Genomic DNA, 14982 nt, shown 5'->3' with positions numbered 1-14982 from the left:
AAACTATAAGAACTGTACTGTTTAAACTTGGTAAGTAGATTTATTCTGTGATTCGCATTAAGATTTTCACACAAAAATAGAAAAAAAAAAATTGGGGGTTCCCCATACTTAGAACTGAAACCCGAATTTTTTTTTTTCATCATACCCATACGTACCCCACTCGTATATAGTTTTTTTTAATACGCCATAAATCCCCTAAATACGGAACCCTTTATGGGCGAGTCCGACTCGCACTTGGCCGCTTTAAAATAATGGTTGAGTGGCATTAACCCAAAAATGCATTTTTATCTATCTCATGTATTTTTTGTCACAAAAATACTTGAGTTAAACCATAAAAATTAGCTTAATGTCGTCTGGCTGACAAGACAAAATAACAAGAAATAGTTGATTCACCCATAAGGTGACAAATCTAAAACCAAAAAAATAATAATCTCAAAATCAAAGATTTGATCTCAAATAAAATTTTTGTTTATCTTCTATTTTTTGAGGGCAGCACTCAGGAAAAGTTTTATTCATGTTACCCATCTTGAAGTAACCAAGTTCTGTCGTTGGCTCGCACCTGAAAAAGAAAATACGTAAGTATGATATATAATTTTAATTTTTAACTAGCAGAAACGTCTGCGAAGCTTAAAATAAATTTAAAAGTGGAAAAAATACTGTCTTGGGTGAGACTTGAACTCACGGCCCCTGGCCGCTGGCTCTGGCTAACCAGAGGCCTTGAGTTCACGTCTCACCCAAGACAGTAATTTTAATTATTATCTTATCTTATATTTATACAGACTAAAAGGTAGGCTTTATTTCGAGGCGACTTTAATATTGAAAAGTAAGATTTTATTAATCAGCCTATATTTTAAATTGCTACCTTCAACTGTAACTCAACTAAAATGAATTATAGAATAAATTATACAAATTAAACAGAGCTCGGGCGGGTTATTCCAAATTCAGAGAGCATTTGAATTTGCAGTTATTATTATGATCATAATTAAGGAACTCAATTAAAAAATACTGTGTGTAATACATACGACTGTAATTAATTGTATTTTAAAATTCTAGGTTTTCGATGGTTTTGCGATTATTACTATGAAAATAATTTAACTAAAGTTGTGTGTGATTGGATCGGATAAGCGCGAATACTTGTGGTTTGTATTTTACTAAAATATTATAATTAGCATTTAATCTAGGTGTAAATTGTATGCGTTATTCATGTCGAAAAATTATTGTCCGTATACAAACAATAATTTAGAAACTTAAAATTGTACCTAAGATTTCTACGTGTTCGAATGTAAAATAATAATTTTTATATAATACTGGTGTTTACTGAACTAGATGTCATATATGAAAGAAAAAGTGAAAGCCTTCAGTGCCCAGGGTTGGAATTGAACCAGCGTCTTCCGCATTCGCGGCTGATACATCTCGGCCACTTAGGTCATGGCTCGAATTTATATGCAATCCCTTAAAAGGCCATCTGACCAATTCTAATGCGGGCTGTACACACTGTACAAGCCTCTCGCCGACTCTCGGTACCGCTCCGATCCAATCAGAGACACGCGAGACGAGACGAGTAAGAGCGAGACGAGAAGGGAGCATTATGTACACACTCGTTCTCGGCCTGTCTCGCGGTGTCTCGACTAAAGTGTACAGCCGGGATTAGGTTCTCAAGTATAGCTCATACCACCTATCCGAATCAAGTCAGGTAATAGGTTGTTTCTGTATTAAATTGGTGTAATATTTTGTGTTTCTGAACAAGTTTCGTTCGCATCGCAGGCTCGACCGCAGGGAACCGGGAATGCTGCGGTCCCACTACTCGTGTTGGCTGTGCAAATTGAAATTTTTGACCATATTTACACTCCCTACCTACATTTCACTCGGCATGCGGGCTTTTGGCCGTGATTAGTAACTGTGTTTCATTTTGAAGCAGAATTTCTGGAAATAAATATTTAATTTAATAATTTGATTTGTTCCCAAAGTTACGTTATACTTACGTTACTTTTTCGATATACGTTTCCATTTCTTCTGTATTCTCATGACTTTTTGATTCTTCTATAGTCTTCTGACTTATCTCACTTTCTCTTGAATGTTTTTCTTCACTATTTTCCTTTGGTATTGACCTCGTTTGTCTATTATTCTGATCTATTTTAATTACTTTAGCAGCTCGTTCTAATTTTATTCTCTTTTTCAATGGTATATTTATTAATTTACCACGCTGCGCTATATTTGCTCTGATTTCATTGATAACGTCTTCAGGCAAAGGATCAGTTTGCCATGATTGTTCATTTTTGATTTCAGCATTAATACTGTTTTCGTCTGTACTGTACTGTTTTTGTTCTAATACGTTCGGATTCCTTTGAATGTGTGAAGGTTTCGGATGTGGAAGATTTCTATAATAATCATAATATGCCCAAGGATTTCCTTTGTAATAATTGTTGTAGCCTTGGCTAGTATAGTTGTATGTTAGAAAATACGGATACGTATTACTAGTGGATCGTGGAGGATAGTTTGCGGGCATGGGCATTGGTTGATACTGATATGGTCGAACGCAGGGGTTACAGGAACTCTGTGGTGTTGGCCCAGGACCATCATAAATATTTCTCTGTTGGTAATATGCCACGCCTTGCTGATTCATCGGTAGATTAGGATAACGCACTCTACCGTCATTATTAAACAACGATCCGGGAAAGTAACTGGGATAGTTACTTCGACCTTGCGAGTAATAGTACGGTTGTCGTAGCGCATTCGGATATGGACTAGGTGAATACAGGGCCGATCCTTCAATTTCAGAGCCTTCTGGTTTCATATCAGCTACCTTTCTATGTTCATCATTAGGTTCATACCAATAAGTTTTATGTTGACTACTTTCTCTAGATTCCCCTGACACTGCTTCACTCGCTTTGTTATCTAAATCGTCAGCCACTTTTATATCCTTATACATTTCTTGAGCTACATTATACAGTTCTATAACAGCTTGCAAGTCACTCTTCTTCACTGAATGCAATAGTTCTGTAATTTTCTGAATTTCTGCTTTATTTAAAAATCTGTCATTATCCTTAGTGAGTTCTGGTAAGATTTTTGTCAGACTTAATCCATTTGTTTGATTATTAGGATTAGCCCTGGCTTGTTGGTTGAATAGACTCACAAACACTTTAGATGGTTGTTGACCAGTGTTTATTCTTCTAATTTTACACGTATAATTTCCGCAGAAAGTGGTAGATCGCCAAGTCGTGTTGAGTTCATGAAGAGTTCCCGTATCTGGATCTTGGCAGACATATTCTGAAAATAAAGTTGGAGAAATTATTAAAGCTTCTTTATTTGGTTAAATTGTAACGAATTGATAGTAGTGGTGTGGGTCTACTTCTAATCGGCATACTTATAAGTCAACATGTCTACCACAATATAATAATTTTAAAATTTATAAAAATAATGGAGCAAAGTTTGGAGCAATGTAGACAGATTTCACTTCTTTTTATTTTAACGAGTTTTTTTAATGCTCATAGGAGAAAAGCGTCCCATATTTTTGGTTTTAATTTCGTTAATATTTTATAAAGACTGTATGGTGGTAAAGGAATGGAAAAAATAGATTACTTTTTTCTCCTATTGGGATCGAAACAAGTCGTAATTCGTAATTCTGAATAGAAACCACACAAAAATTCCCAAATTTCAGAAAGAAGTGTATTGTGCACCTTAAAATGGCCCATAGCAATTATGTTAGTGCACCCCTTTTCAGTACCCCCTAGTGTAAATTTCATTCGATAATGTGACGTTTCACACGCGTTTGCGTTAAGTGTCATTTTATGTGGGATTTTGAGTTTACAAAACGACCCGCTTGGCGCGGTGTTCAAAATCTCATACAAAATAAGACATAATAGGGCCATTTTATTTAAAGTTGTCCCCGACACTTTTTTTTTATTTGTGAATTTCTATGTTATTTCTACTCAGAATCACGAGCTCTTTCTATCCTAATAGGGGAAGAAAAGTGTCCCCAGGTTTTTATTTCCATTCCGTTACCATTTTTCATAGACTTTGTTTGGCGGTCACGGAATAGAAAGATCGAAAAAATGTATGGAAATTTTGGGACACTTTTTTTCTCCTATTAGGATCAAAAAAGCTCGTGATTGTAATTTGTGAGTAGAAATAACATAAAAAATCCCAAATCTGAAAAAAGTGTAGGAGACAACTTTGAATAAAATGGCCCAATAACGCAAACGCGGACGCTCGTCACGCTATCGAATGAAATTTACAATAGGTACTTACCTACCGAGTTAACAATGATATAATAGTTACGATGGCAGGATAACTCAATTGAATAGACAATGATGTCATAATACAACAAACCCCAAACGGAATGACACTTAATTCGATTCATATCAACTATGAATTATGATCATTGCAAAAGTACAGTCGCCGTCAGATATATCGGAGCGGCTGAGGTGCTCAAAAATATCGGAAACCGCACTCTAACGCTTTGACAATAGAGGCGTGTTCAGATATTTGTGAGCACTTTAGCGTCTCCGATATATCTGACGGCGACTGTATGAGTATTACCCGCATGTTAACTATTCAACTTAATGACTGGATGTTTTATTTTTGATGAATATTGCTTTTACTAGTTAGTTTGAAAATAGCTGTATTCTAATATTCTATGGGCAATAAACATAGTTGATTGTTTATTATATTATTGATTCTTCGCACAACTGCAAATAGGCAATAAATAATAAATACGTGGTAGTAGTATTCAATTTAATTACTTATTTATTCGTGTAGAAATAAGCATCAAACATCAGAACTTCTATGAAATTATGACGATAACACATTCACTACGTGTGCTATCAAAATCGTTGCAGACTTATCTTGGTCTAACTCTAGATATTATTTAAAAAAACAATATATTTTAGTTATATCAAACACAGACAGTGAAACTGTGGGAGTGAAATCATTCAACATTATTTAGGTACTTATTTAAGGGCCTACTGCAGCCGCGTCTGGCGCTTCGTAAACCACGCCCGCTAGTTCTTCCCTCCCCGCTAACACGCACACATGGAAACGCTTCGCGCCGCACGTGAAGTTTGTGTGACCTTTTAGCACCATCTAACGTTACAGAAGTTAACTACCATTATACGCGGTCGCTGCGGTCGGCCAGAAACTTAAATTCGGAAAAAATTGAAACAGATGGCGTTGTTACTTGTTCATAATAGCAAACAATAAAATAATTAATTAATAAACCTGAATATTTATTGTTGTTTTGGAAGATGTTAACAGCATAGAAGCAGCAGCGTATATAGCATATAAGTTAAGAGTATTGATAATAAGAAAATAGCACAAGAACAGAAAAGAGATTATTTTTGATGAAAATATGATGAAAACAGATTTACTTGATTACGCTCACCTGACTTTGCGGTCACTAAATGCAAATTTCAACCTTATTGTTATGGGGTTACAATACCCCTGGGGTTGCAGGCGTCCATAGTCGTTATTATTATAAATGCTTTGGTTGAAATGCTTTTTAACCCTCGAATTTTTCATAGGTACAGTCACCTGCAATAATATGTTACTCTTCGACGGCCGCAAAAATATGTGACACGCTCTTATGGCTCTACAAATAAGATCTAACATGATCTACCGCAAAACGGCCTTCGGTGTGTAACATATTATTGCAGCTGACTGTACTCGTATTCATTGTTGTATAGGTAGGTATTAATATCTTTTATCCGATCGATTTTCATTTATTTGAAATAAATCACAGTGTTTAGTAATTATATGTTTTATTGAATAAGAGATTATTTAGGTATGTAAGGAATACAGGGTGCCTTTTTGAAACACTCATTTTTAGGGTTCCTTAGCCAAATGGCAAAAAACGGAACCCTTATAGATTCGTCATGTCTGTCTGTCTGTCTGTCCGTCTGTCCGTCCGTATGTCACAGCCACTTTTTCCGAAACTATAAGAACTATACTGTTGAAACTTGGTAAGTAGATGTATTCTGTGAACCGCATTAAGATTTTCACACAAAAATAGAAAAAAAAAAATTTTTTTGGGGGTTCCCCATACTTAGAACTGAAACTCAAAAAATTTTTTTTCATCAAACCCATACGTGTGGGGTATCTATGGATAGGTCTTCAAAAATGATATTGAGGTTTCTAACATCATTTTTTTCTAAACTGAATATTTTGCGCGAGAGACACTTCCAAAGTGGTAAAATGTGTGTCCCCCCCCCCCCCTGTAACTTTTAAAATAAGAGAATGATAAAACTAAAAAAAAATATATGATGTACATTACCATGCAAACTTCCACCGAAAATTGGTTTGAACAAGATCTAGTAAGTAGTTTTTTTTAATACGTCATAAATCCCCTAAATACGGAACCCTTCATGGGCGAGTCCGACTCGCACTTGGCCGCTTTTTCTGGATAATTTTGAAATTCAATTGTCAGGGGTGCCTACATTATTTTTTAATAAATTTTACAACGACAACAAACAAAAGTTCAAATCCGCCGTATTTTTATTACCCGGGTCGATCGCAACAAAATAGAAAATCATGTTTTTCAAATCTAGGCGTTATTGTAATTTATCACAAATAACCAAAAAGTCAATCTGACTAGAACTTAAAAACGAACTGAATTATTTTAATATGTCGATTTTTCTTGGTGACCCAGTAGATTTTTTTTTTGTATCCCATACAAAAAGAGCGTATCCCAATCGCGTATCGGTTTTGGTTTTTACTTCTAAGTGTGAAAAATATATTCTACCATATAGGAAGGATGTGTGTTTTTTCATGTTTTATGTGTCTTTTTGTACAATAAAGTGTTTTACTGCTACTAATATATAATATTAACGATTAACTAAAAAGGTATTTACATCTAATTTAACTGGTAAATTATTAAAGTCCGCTAAAATTAATAAAAATAATTGAAAAAATATTTGTTAATATGTCCCAAAATCATGGCTCATTTTTTAAGTCTCCTGACATACCAAACATATCGCAACGAAGGCAAGGGTACAACGCGGCATCGTGAACCTAATAACGTAACGTTTCAGTTGCTTTTTTAGTCGCCGACCATTTTATCCGGGGTACGAAAAGAGGTATTAGATCTATCCTGGGTCTAATATGTTATAAAAACATAGTTTTTTGAAAAATGTTCGTAGGTAGTACACAAAATTTACATTTTCTTTTAAATGTGATTTGGGTCATCGTTCTCCCTGGTGACTTTTCTGGTGACCCAAGAGACATCAATTTTATTATGACTCAGGAGACTTTTTTCTATGCACTTTGATTTTTTTGATGCGCTAATTTTGTAATCTAAAATAACTTTAAACTGCTGATATACTTATATCACTTTGCTGATGAGTGGAAGTGGAATTGAAACTTAATTTATTGTTCTCTCCCTTGACATTTTGGCATACATTTGACATGCTGCAGTGCACTCCTAACGTTAATAAAGACATAATTTTTAGAAAAAGCTTTAGGAAAACTCACTCTTGAGCTTAAAACGATTAAGTCCTTATCATATTATGTTAGATTTTTAGTACAGACCCCAAATCAGTGAAAATGTCTCTTAGCCAACTAAATTTGTCTCTGGGAAAAGTACGATATCCCTAAAAATTGTACGTACATTTCGCATTTTTCTGAAGGAACGGAATTCATAAATTGGGTTATTATTATTTTTTCAGATTACATATTTGATTGCATTGACATATCACCAAGATAGATAGAACATTTAAGTTACCAGAAGAAAAGCATTTGTGTTCTTTTATACAGTGTGGAAAAAGTAGGTTCGATTCCCGGGCGCGACTAAGCGAATTTAAAAAAAACAACGTGTTGCATTCCGGGAGTTCCGACAGAAGTGAAAACTCAATGACTAGTCCAAAATGTCTGCAGCACTATGTATAATTGACCCATCCTCCTTTCTATTGAAAACTTTTGGTTCCGAAATTGCTGGTCAGTGAGCTTGTTTAAAATTCGAAATTCAAATTTATAGCGTTAATTGTTTAAAATTCGAATAGAAATTGTAAAGTTACCTTGCAGACCTCGCATCTAAATATATTTGGTCATGATATTTTGAGTTTTATTCACCAGTACTAGAGTTCACTTTTATTAGCGATTTCATCAAGATGTAGCTTTAATGAATTATATTTGAGTGATATAAAGTTATAATACTGTGAGATCCTCGTATTTCAGCCCGTACAAGATTATAACCTTTTTCATGTAATGTCATTGAGTTTTTCTTTATTGATTTAAATGCCATCTAAATGATTGGCCATCTAAACCTTACGGTCACATGATCGCCTTACGCTGTCTCGAGTTTATCATTTTTTCCCCACCTCAAAAAGTGCCTAGCGCCGCTAAAGAAGTTTTCACTTCAAAAATCTTTGAATGCAGTTGTTTCTTTAAAAAACAATAATGTTTCATTTAAGTAAAATGAGCAAACTTAAGGTTTTAAGGCACTTTCCCTCCAGGGCCCATAATTTTTTTCCACCCGGTAGTAGACAACTATTTTTTTCGACTTAATGAAGTTTTATTAGATAAATCGTTGATCACCTGGTTCGTTTCACACATCACATCAAATCGTTTGTCATCACAATTAAAATTTGTCAAAAGTAATGAAATTTATGCCAAAAAAACAAAAATAAAACATATAAATTCAACACATTTTTTTAATAAAAATCTTTCTCGATGATATAAAAAAGAACATCGACAAATTATGTTCAAAGAATTAATATCAAAACAGATGTCATAATTAGGATTGGCTACTTTAAGAAAGGGACAGAGAGATTTAATCCTCTCGCTCTGCACGTTTTTCTCATTCCTCCTTGTCAAGCCAAAATAAACTATATAATGATAGTAACACAGTACATTGTAATATTCACTTTTTCCACGGTATCATGTCATTGTAAATTACTTATGTGAAATTGTAGTGGCGTGCGACTTTCAAACCGGAGGTCACGGGTTCGAACCCCGGCCCGTGCAAGTGAGTTTTTGTAAGTAGGGACCTTTTTTTAGTGGTACTTAAATATAATAACTTTTCGTATTATTGAAATAAAATATTTTATTCAAACAAACTTAATAATATAATAATTAAAACGAATAATATCAATTAGTTTTTAATATTTATTCAATTATTTTAAATTATTTGAGCATGAAACATACTACATTTATTTTTATCATTACAATAGAAAAAAAGAAAAAAATATATTCTTATAGATATTTTATTTTCAAACAAAAATAAAGCAAAAAGTTACGGTTAGATTCTGATGGCTAAATACCAAACAGCTACCGATACATTTCAATATCTGTCGAAATTTCCTAACCCGTTGTAACTGACAAAGAGTATAGATTTCGACGTAGCATGACGTAGCTAAGCAAACACGCACACATGCGTAACGTATAGGCCTGTAAGAAGGCACCATCATAGGTTTACCTCCGATTCCGTTACTACTCAATGGAGTTACGACTCAACGTTTATTGGATATTAAAATTTTACGTAATTCGGAGCGCTGCGCGAAGTGACATAGGTCTTACCTCTTTGAGGCACGACGGCCATCTAACATTACTGGCATAAAGGATGCATTTATGACTTTGACGCATGACAGAAAGAGAAACCGAACTGCGTAAAATGGGCGTTTGCTGTTGAATTCATAAAATCAAAAATCGATAATAAATCCATCGGTAAAGGATAATAAGTTAATATTTAGTTCTTTGAAAGTTAAGACGAGATGAAAACCTTTGCTGTAAGGTGGATTGTGCTGGATATGGATGTGTTTTCTAGTTGCACGAAGCTAAAACCGAAAAATGAACACGTAAGTTTGGATTTATTTTCTATCGAGAAAATTCTAAGCATTCGTGTTTCGACTACTACGAAATGTCTTATCATATAGTCAAGAAACATATATCCGAAAATCACTACTGTTTGTTTCCGGGGCTAGCCACTGCCACCTTTCTAAGATCCTGTTATTTTTCGATGCACGGCCTTAATAACTAGCGACCCGCCCCGGCTTCGCACGGGTAGTTCAACAAATTTACACAAAACCTTTACAAACTATACACCAAAACCTTCCTCAATAATTACACTCTATTAATAGGTGAAAACCGCATGACAATCCGTACAGTAGTTTTTGAGTTTATCGCGAACATACAGACAGACGCGGCGGGGGACTTTGTTTTATAATAATATATGTATTGATATTGATTAATTTTCTGTTATGACTTAGGTATTTTATTTTATTTTATTTATTAGGAGAACAACATAGTAAAATGTACATAAATTCGATTAAAAACTAACGTACATACTAAAACATGCATTTTCCTCCCCAGCAGTTCTCACCGAGATACTCACAGCCATATTCGAACTTTAAGATACGTCAAATACTGGAGATTGAAACGATATGGATTGGATATGTCAGTGTCAAACAAGTGTCAAAAGTGACGCGTTTGTTTGAAGAAACGTCACTTTTGACACTTGTTTGACACTAACATATCCATTCCATATTGTTTCAATCTCTAGTATTTGACGTATCTTAAAGTTCGAATATGGCCGTCAGTTAAATTCAGTTTACAATTATTAATAGATATTTTCTATTGGCACGAACCATTAGTAAAAAACAAACAATTTGTAGTACTTATCTTATATCTTAAGGCTATATGTATGTATGTATGTATGATTTATTTAAACGTGATAACATTGACAACATGTCAGTAAGTAGTGTATATTTCATTCTATAGAGCGTGACGAGCGTTCGCGTTTGTGTTATTCTATTTTTGTATGGGATTTTGAACAGCGCGCCAAGCGGGACGGGACGTTTGGAAACTCAAAATCCTGTACAAAATGACACTTAACGCAAAGACGCGTATACGTCACGTCACGCTATCGAATGAAATTTACACAAGTACGGCTACCATCAGGTACCATTAGTTTGTCACTGACATAAACGCCGTCGAGAACGTAATTTACATCTCGCTCGCACTCGCATATTAGTGCAAACGGGATGTATAGAAAGTAAATTACTTTCTCGACGGCGTTTATCTCAGTGACAAACTGATGGTAACCGTACAGTTTGGAACTGACATAAACGCTATCGAGAACGTAATTTACTTTCTATACATCTCGCTCGTACTCGCATATTAGTGCAAACGAGACAAACAGTGTCAAAACTGACATATACGCTATGTCAGTTTTGACACTGTCAGTGACTCATGGTACGGGCTCAGGGGTACAGAATAAACTTAGTTTATTTTTATACCACTGAGCCAAGCTCTAATGAGCAAAATCAATTCTTATTTTTAGATAAATGTCAGCTTTATTTTTATAAGTATATAAATATTTATACCAAGTTTAGACTTTAAAGTAGAATAAAGACAACGCATGGTGTGGAGAAATATGTAATTTTAAGGCGTATGAAATGCAATCGGCAGTAATGTCGCGCTGCAATACTGTGCAGTATTGCTGCCCAGCAGTAATGCTGGTGCGGTCTGAATCCGGACGGTACCTTTAGGTATAAAGTATTTCGAAATAACAGCGCTATAAATTTCTGTTTGCTTCCACGGCGTACCGGTGAACAATGCCTGTAGACTTCCACTATTTGTAAATACATATACATACTTAGCAAGAGGCGAGTAGTTATATAATTATGATCGTTTAATACTAACATTTCTAACCTAATTTTGAACACAACATGTTAAATCAGGGGGTAGGGGTTGAAGTAAAGTAAAAAGAAAAACTAACGATAGATCATCTAAAATTATGATTTAGCATGATGACATTTGTTTGCTCGATGAAAAATCACACCACCTACTTGTAAACTCGTTTTGCTATTGCTGTCTCACCACAGTCCTCACGACACAGGCTTGACCTAGTGTGAGGGCTACAATCCAACTCTAATCACTACATAGTATAAAACAAAGTCGCTTCCCGCTGTCTGTCTGTCTGTATGCTTAGATCTTTAAAACTACGCAACGGATTTTTATACGGTTTTTTTAAGAGATAGGTGATTCAAGAGGAAGGTTTATGTATAACTAGCTTTTGCCCGCGGCTTCGCACGCGCAGGCGAGTATTTTTAATTTTGGACCCCCATTTGACCCCTTTAGGGGATGAATTTTGAAAAATCCTTTCTTAGTGGACCCCTAGACCTTATAAGGAACCTACTTGCCAAATTTGGACTTTCTAGTCCCAGCGGTTTGGCCTGTGCGTTGATTTAAGTCAGTCAGTCAGGTCTTTCACGTTTATATATTATATAGATTTGTTAACCCGTGCGAAGCCGGGCGGGTTGCTAGTATTATACATAATATATTATAAATATATAATTTCCTACTTTTGTCAATTTTGCCTGCTCTACTCTGTTAATAAATAAATTTTGTATTTGTATTGTATTGTATTGAAATCGAGTCAAATATGCCACAAATCAGCCTGGGCATAATTTTACCTCAATATAACATTTATTTAAATTACATAATATAAATATATTTAAACAATGTCATCATAATAATATTAATTCAATACTCTTTGATATTTACGTAGCACGCTAGTACGTTTTACTTACCGTGCACAAAATGAATGATGACATTTGATATAAGAACTTAAGAAGTCAAGAATGCAAGTCTACATAATATATATGCAAGTCGAAACCTTTCTAATTAGGTATTTGGTACCATATTAAAATCATACTAATGTATTAGTAAATAGCCGTCGTGTCCTGTAGCTGTGTGACTATCTTCAATAAGATACGAATAACAATTATGAGTTCCATTTTGTCAATGACTCATTTTTAGGGTTCCGTAGCCAAATGGCAAAAAACGGAACCCTTATAGATTCGTCATGTCTGTCTGTCTGTCTGTCTATCCGTCTGTCCGTCTGTCCGTCTGTCCGTCCGTATGTCACAGCCACTTTTTTCCGAAACTATAAGAACTATACTGTTGAAACTTGGTAAGTAGATGTATTTTGTGAACCGCATTGATTTTCACACAAAAATAGAAAAAAAATTTTTTTTTTGGGGTTCCCCGTACTTAGAACTGAAACTCAAAAATTTTTTTTTCATTAAACCCATACGTGTGGGGTATCTATGGATAGCTCTTCAAAAATGATATTGAGGTTTCTAATATCATTTTTTTCTAAACTGAATAGTTTGCGCGAGAGACACTTCCAAAGTGGTAAAATGTGTCCCCCCCCTGTAACTTCTAAAATAAGAGAATGATAAAACTAAAAAAAATATATGATATACATTACCATGCAAACTTCCACCGAAAATTGGTTTGAACAAGATCTAGTAAGTAGTTTTTTTAATACGTCATAAATCCCCTAAATACGGAACCCTTCATGGGCGAGTCCGACTCGCACTTGGCCGCTTTTTGTTCCAAAATATCTACCTAATAGGAAGTTATTAGGGTTCCGTACCCAAAGGGTAAAAAAGGGGACCCTATTACTAAGATTCCGCTATCCGTCTGTGTCCGTCCGTCTGTTTATCACCAGGCTCTATCTCATCAGTTGAAATATTTACAGATGATATATTATTCTGTTGCCGCTATAACAACAAATATTAAATACAGAATATAATAAATATTGAAGTGGGGCTCCCATATAACAAACGTGATTGTTTTGGCTTTTTTTGCGTAATGGTACGGAACCTTTGGTGCGCGAGTCCGACTCGTACTTAGCCGCTTTTTTGGTTAATATGTACCTATAAAAACAGAAGAACTAAGTAGTATAGCAACACTTAGGTACGCTAATGTAACGCTTAGCAAGGCATCTTTTAGGTACTGTTGCTATGCAATATAAAATGCTTCTAAATTCATAGTTTAGAAGATATTTTCCATTTGCAAAATTACCCCGACCTCGAAATTATCCCAATGCATCTTAATTCCTTAAAATACGCACCTTTAGCCACATGGACACTTAGCACAACCGCCGCACACAGACATATAATGTAGACGCGGACACACACGCGCGACATAGCTACAGAAATGCGGCGAACGAACGGCTCCGGTTACACCGATGTTTTGGTTTTGGCGACGACGAGGTGCGGTTCTCAAACTTTGTACAATGCGAAACATATTATTATAATATACCTAATAATCTACATATTATGTAGATTATTAAATTGTACAACGGGACTGAATCGCGTATCTAAGTTTTAAGATTTACCTCCGACGTTTCGAGGACGGTGTTGTCCCCGTGGGCTCGGAGAAGACTGGCTAAAGTTGACGTCAACATCTTCTAACCGCGCGAGTTTTTCGAACTACCCGCACTTTGTCTTGGTGTTGTTGCAACATTCGCGGGCGAGATACTGTCGCGGAGCTCCTGTGCTAAGTCTATAAGGGAATATTACATTTCTAATGATTTTTATAGAGTGACGAAGACAGACACAAAAATAAATTTAAAATATTCTATAGTTTTTGTAAATAAAATAAAAAAAAAATTTCATTGATCATATTTTGGGAATTGTGTTGGGTGGATGAGATACTTTTATTTATATTTAATGCTAGAAAAAGTATGATTGTTCATTATATGTTTCTTATAACAAATTTGAATCCTGAAAACATTGTATAGACACACTATACTTGGTCAAGCAGCTACACACTAGCTTGTCAGTAGAAAAAGGCGGCAAATTTGAAAAATGTAGGCGGGAAGGAATATCGTCCCATATAAAATTTGAATTTCGCGCCTTTATTTACTGACAAGAATTGCTTGACCGTCTATATTTTAGAAACCTTAATAATTTGTGATATCAAACAAAAATAAAATCTAAAAACTTTTCTCGTAACATGGTTATTACTTTTCCCAAAACACGTTACAAATACTAAAACCATTATTCAATATTTCTCCACCATTACAGCGCCCTAAGCGCTTCAAACTATAACTAAATAAAAACTTGCGTATAGTTACGAAACTTCGAGAACTTAGCGACAAAAGCAAGTTCTGAGTGCTTCACACGAATCTTCGCCCATTCGAGTTTTGCTAACAATGCCGTGCTTAAAATATGACCAGAATATTCGGCGTTTTTGTAT

General features: G+C 35.0%; 2 protein-coding genes across 2 annotated transcripts in view; one reads left to right on the top strand and one right to left on the bottom strand.

Annotated features, from left to right (window-relative positions):
- The window catches only part of LOC134661010 (protein madd-4), a 431812-nt gene that overhangs the window by 202827 nt on the left and 214003 nt on the right, over positions 1-14982 (top strand). The gene's annotated exons all lie outside the window — the stretch shown is intronic.
- Positions 439-13956, bottom strand: LOC134661409 (uncharacterized). The gene is made up of 3 exons (XM_063517485.1): positions 13853-13956; positions 1983-3267; positions 439-559 (listed from the first exon to the last, which is right to left on the bottom strand). Exons 1-3 carry the CDS (start codon positions 13926-13928, stop codon positions 439-441), a joined length of 1482 nt encoding a protein of 493 aa, XP_063373555.1. The 5' UTR covers positions 13929-13956.

Source organism: Cydia amplana, chromosome 2 (assembly GCF_948474715.1).
Source record: "Cydia amplana chromosome 2, ilCydAmpl1.1, whole genome shotgun sequence".
Lineage (NCBI taxonomy): Eukaryota > Metazoa > Arthropoda > Insecta > Lepidoptera > Tortricidae > Cydia > Cydia amplana.
Note: the sequence above shows the minus strand (reverse complement) of the source record. Positions and strands in the feature narration are given on the sequence as shown.

Coding starts and splice junctions, on each gene's coding strand:
- LOC134661409 (XM_063517485.1), bottom strand. CDS start 13,928: ATGTCGCGCGTGTGTGTCCGCGTCTACATTATATGTCTGTGTGCGGCG. Junction 3,268..13,852: donor AAGTGTCCATGTGGCTAAAG/GTGCGTATTTTA, acceptor CTTTATTTTCAG/AATATGTCTGCCAAGATCCA. Junction 560..1,982: donor ACGTATATCGAAAAAGTAAC/GTAAGTATAACG, acceptor TTTCTTTTTCAG/GTGCGAGCCAACGACAGAAC.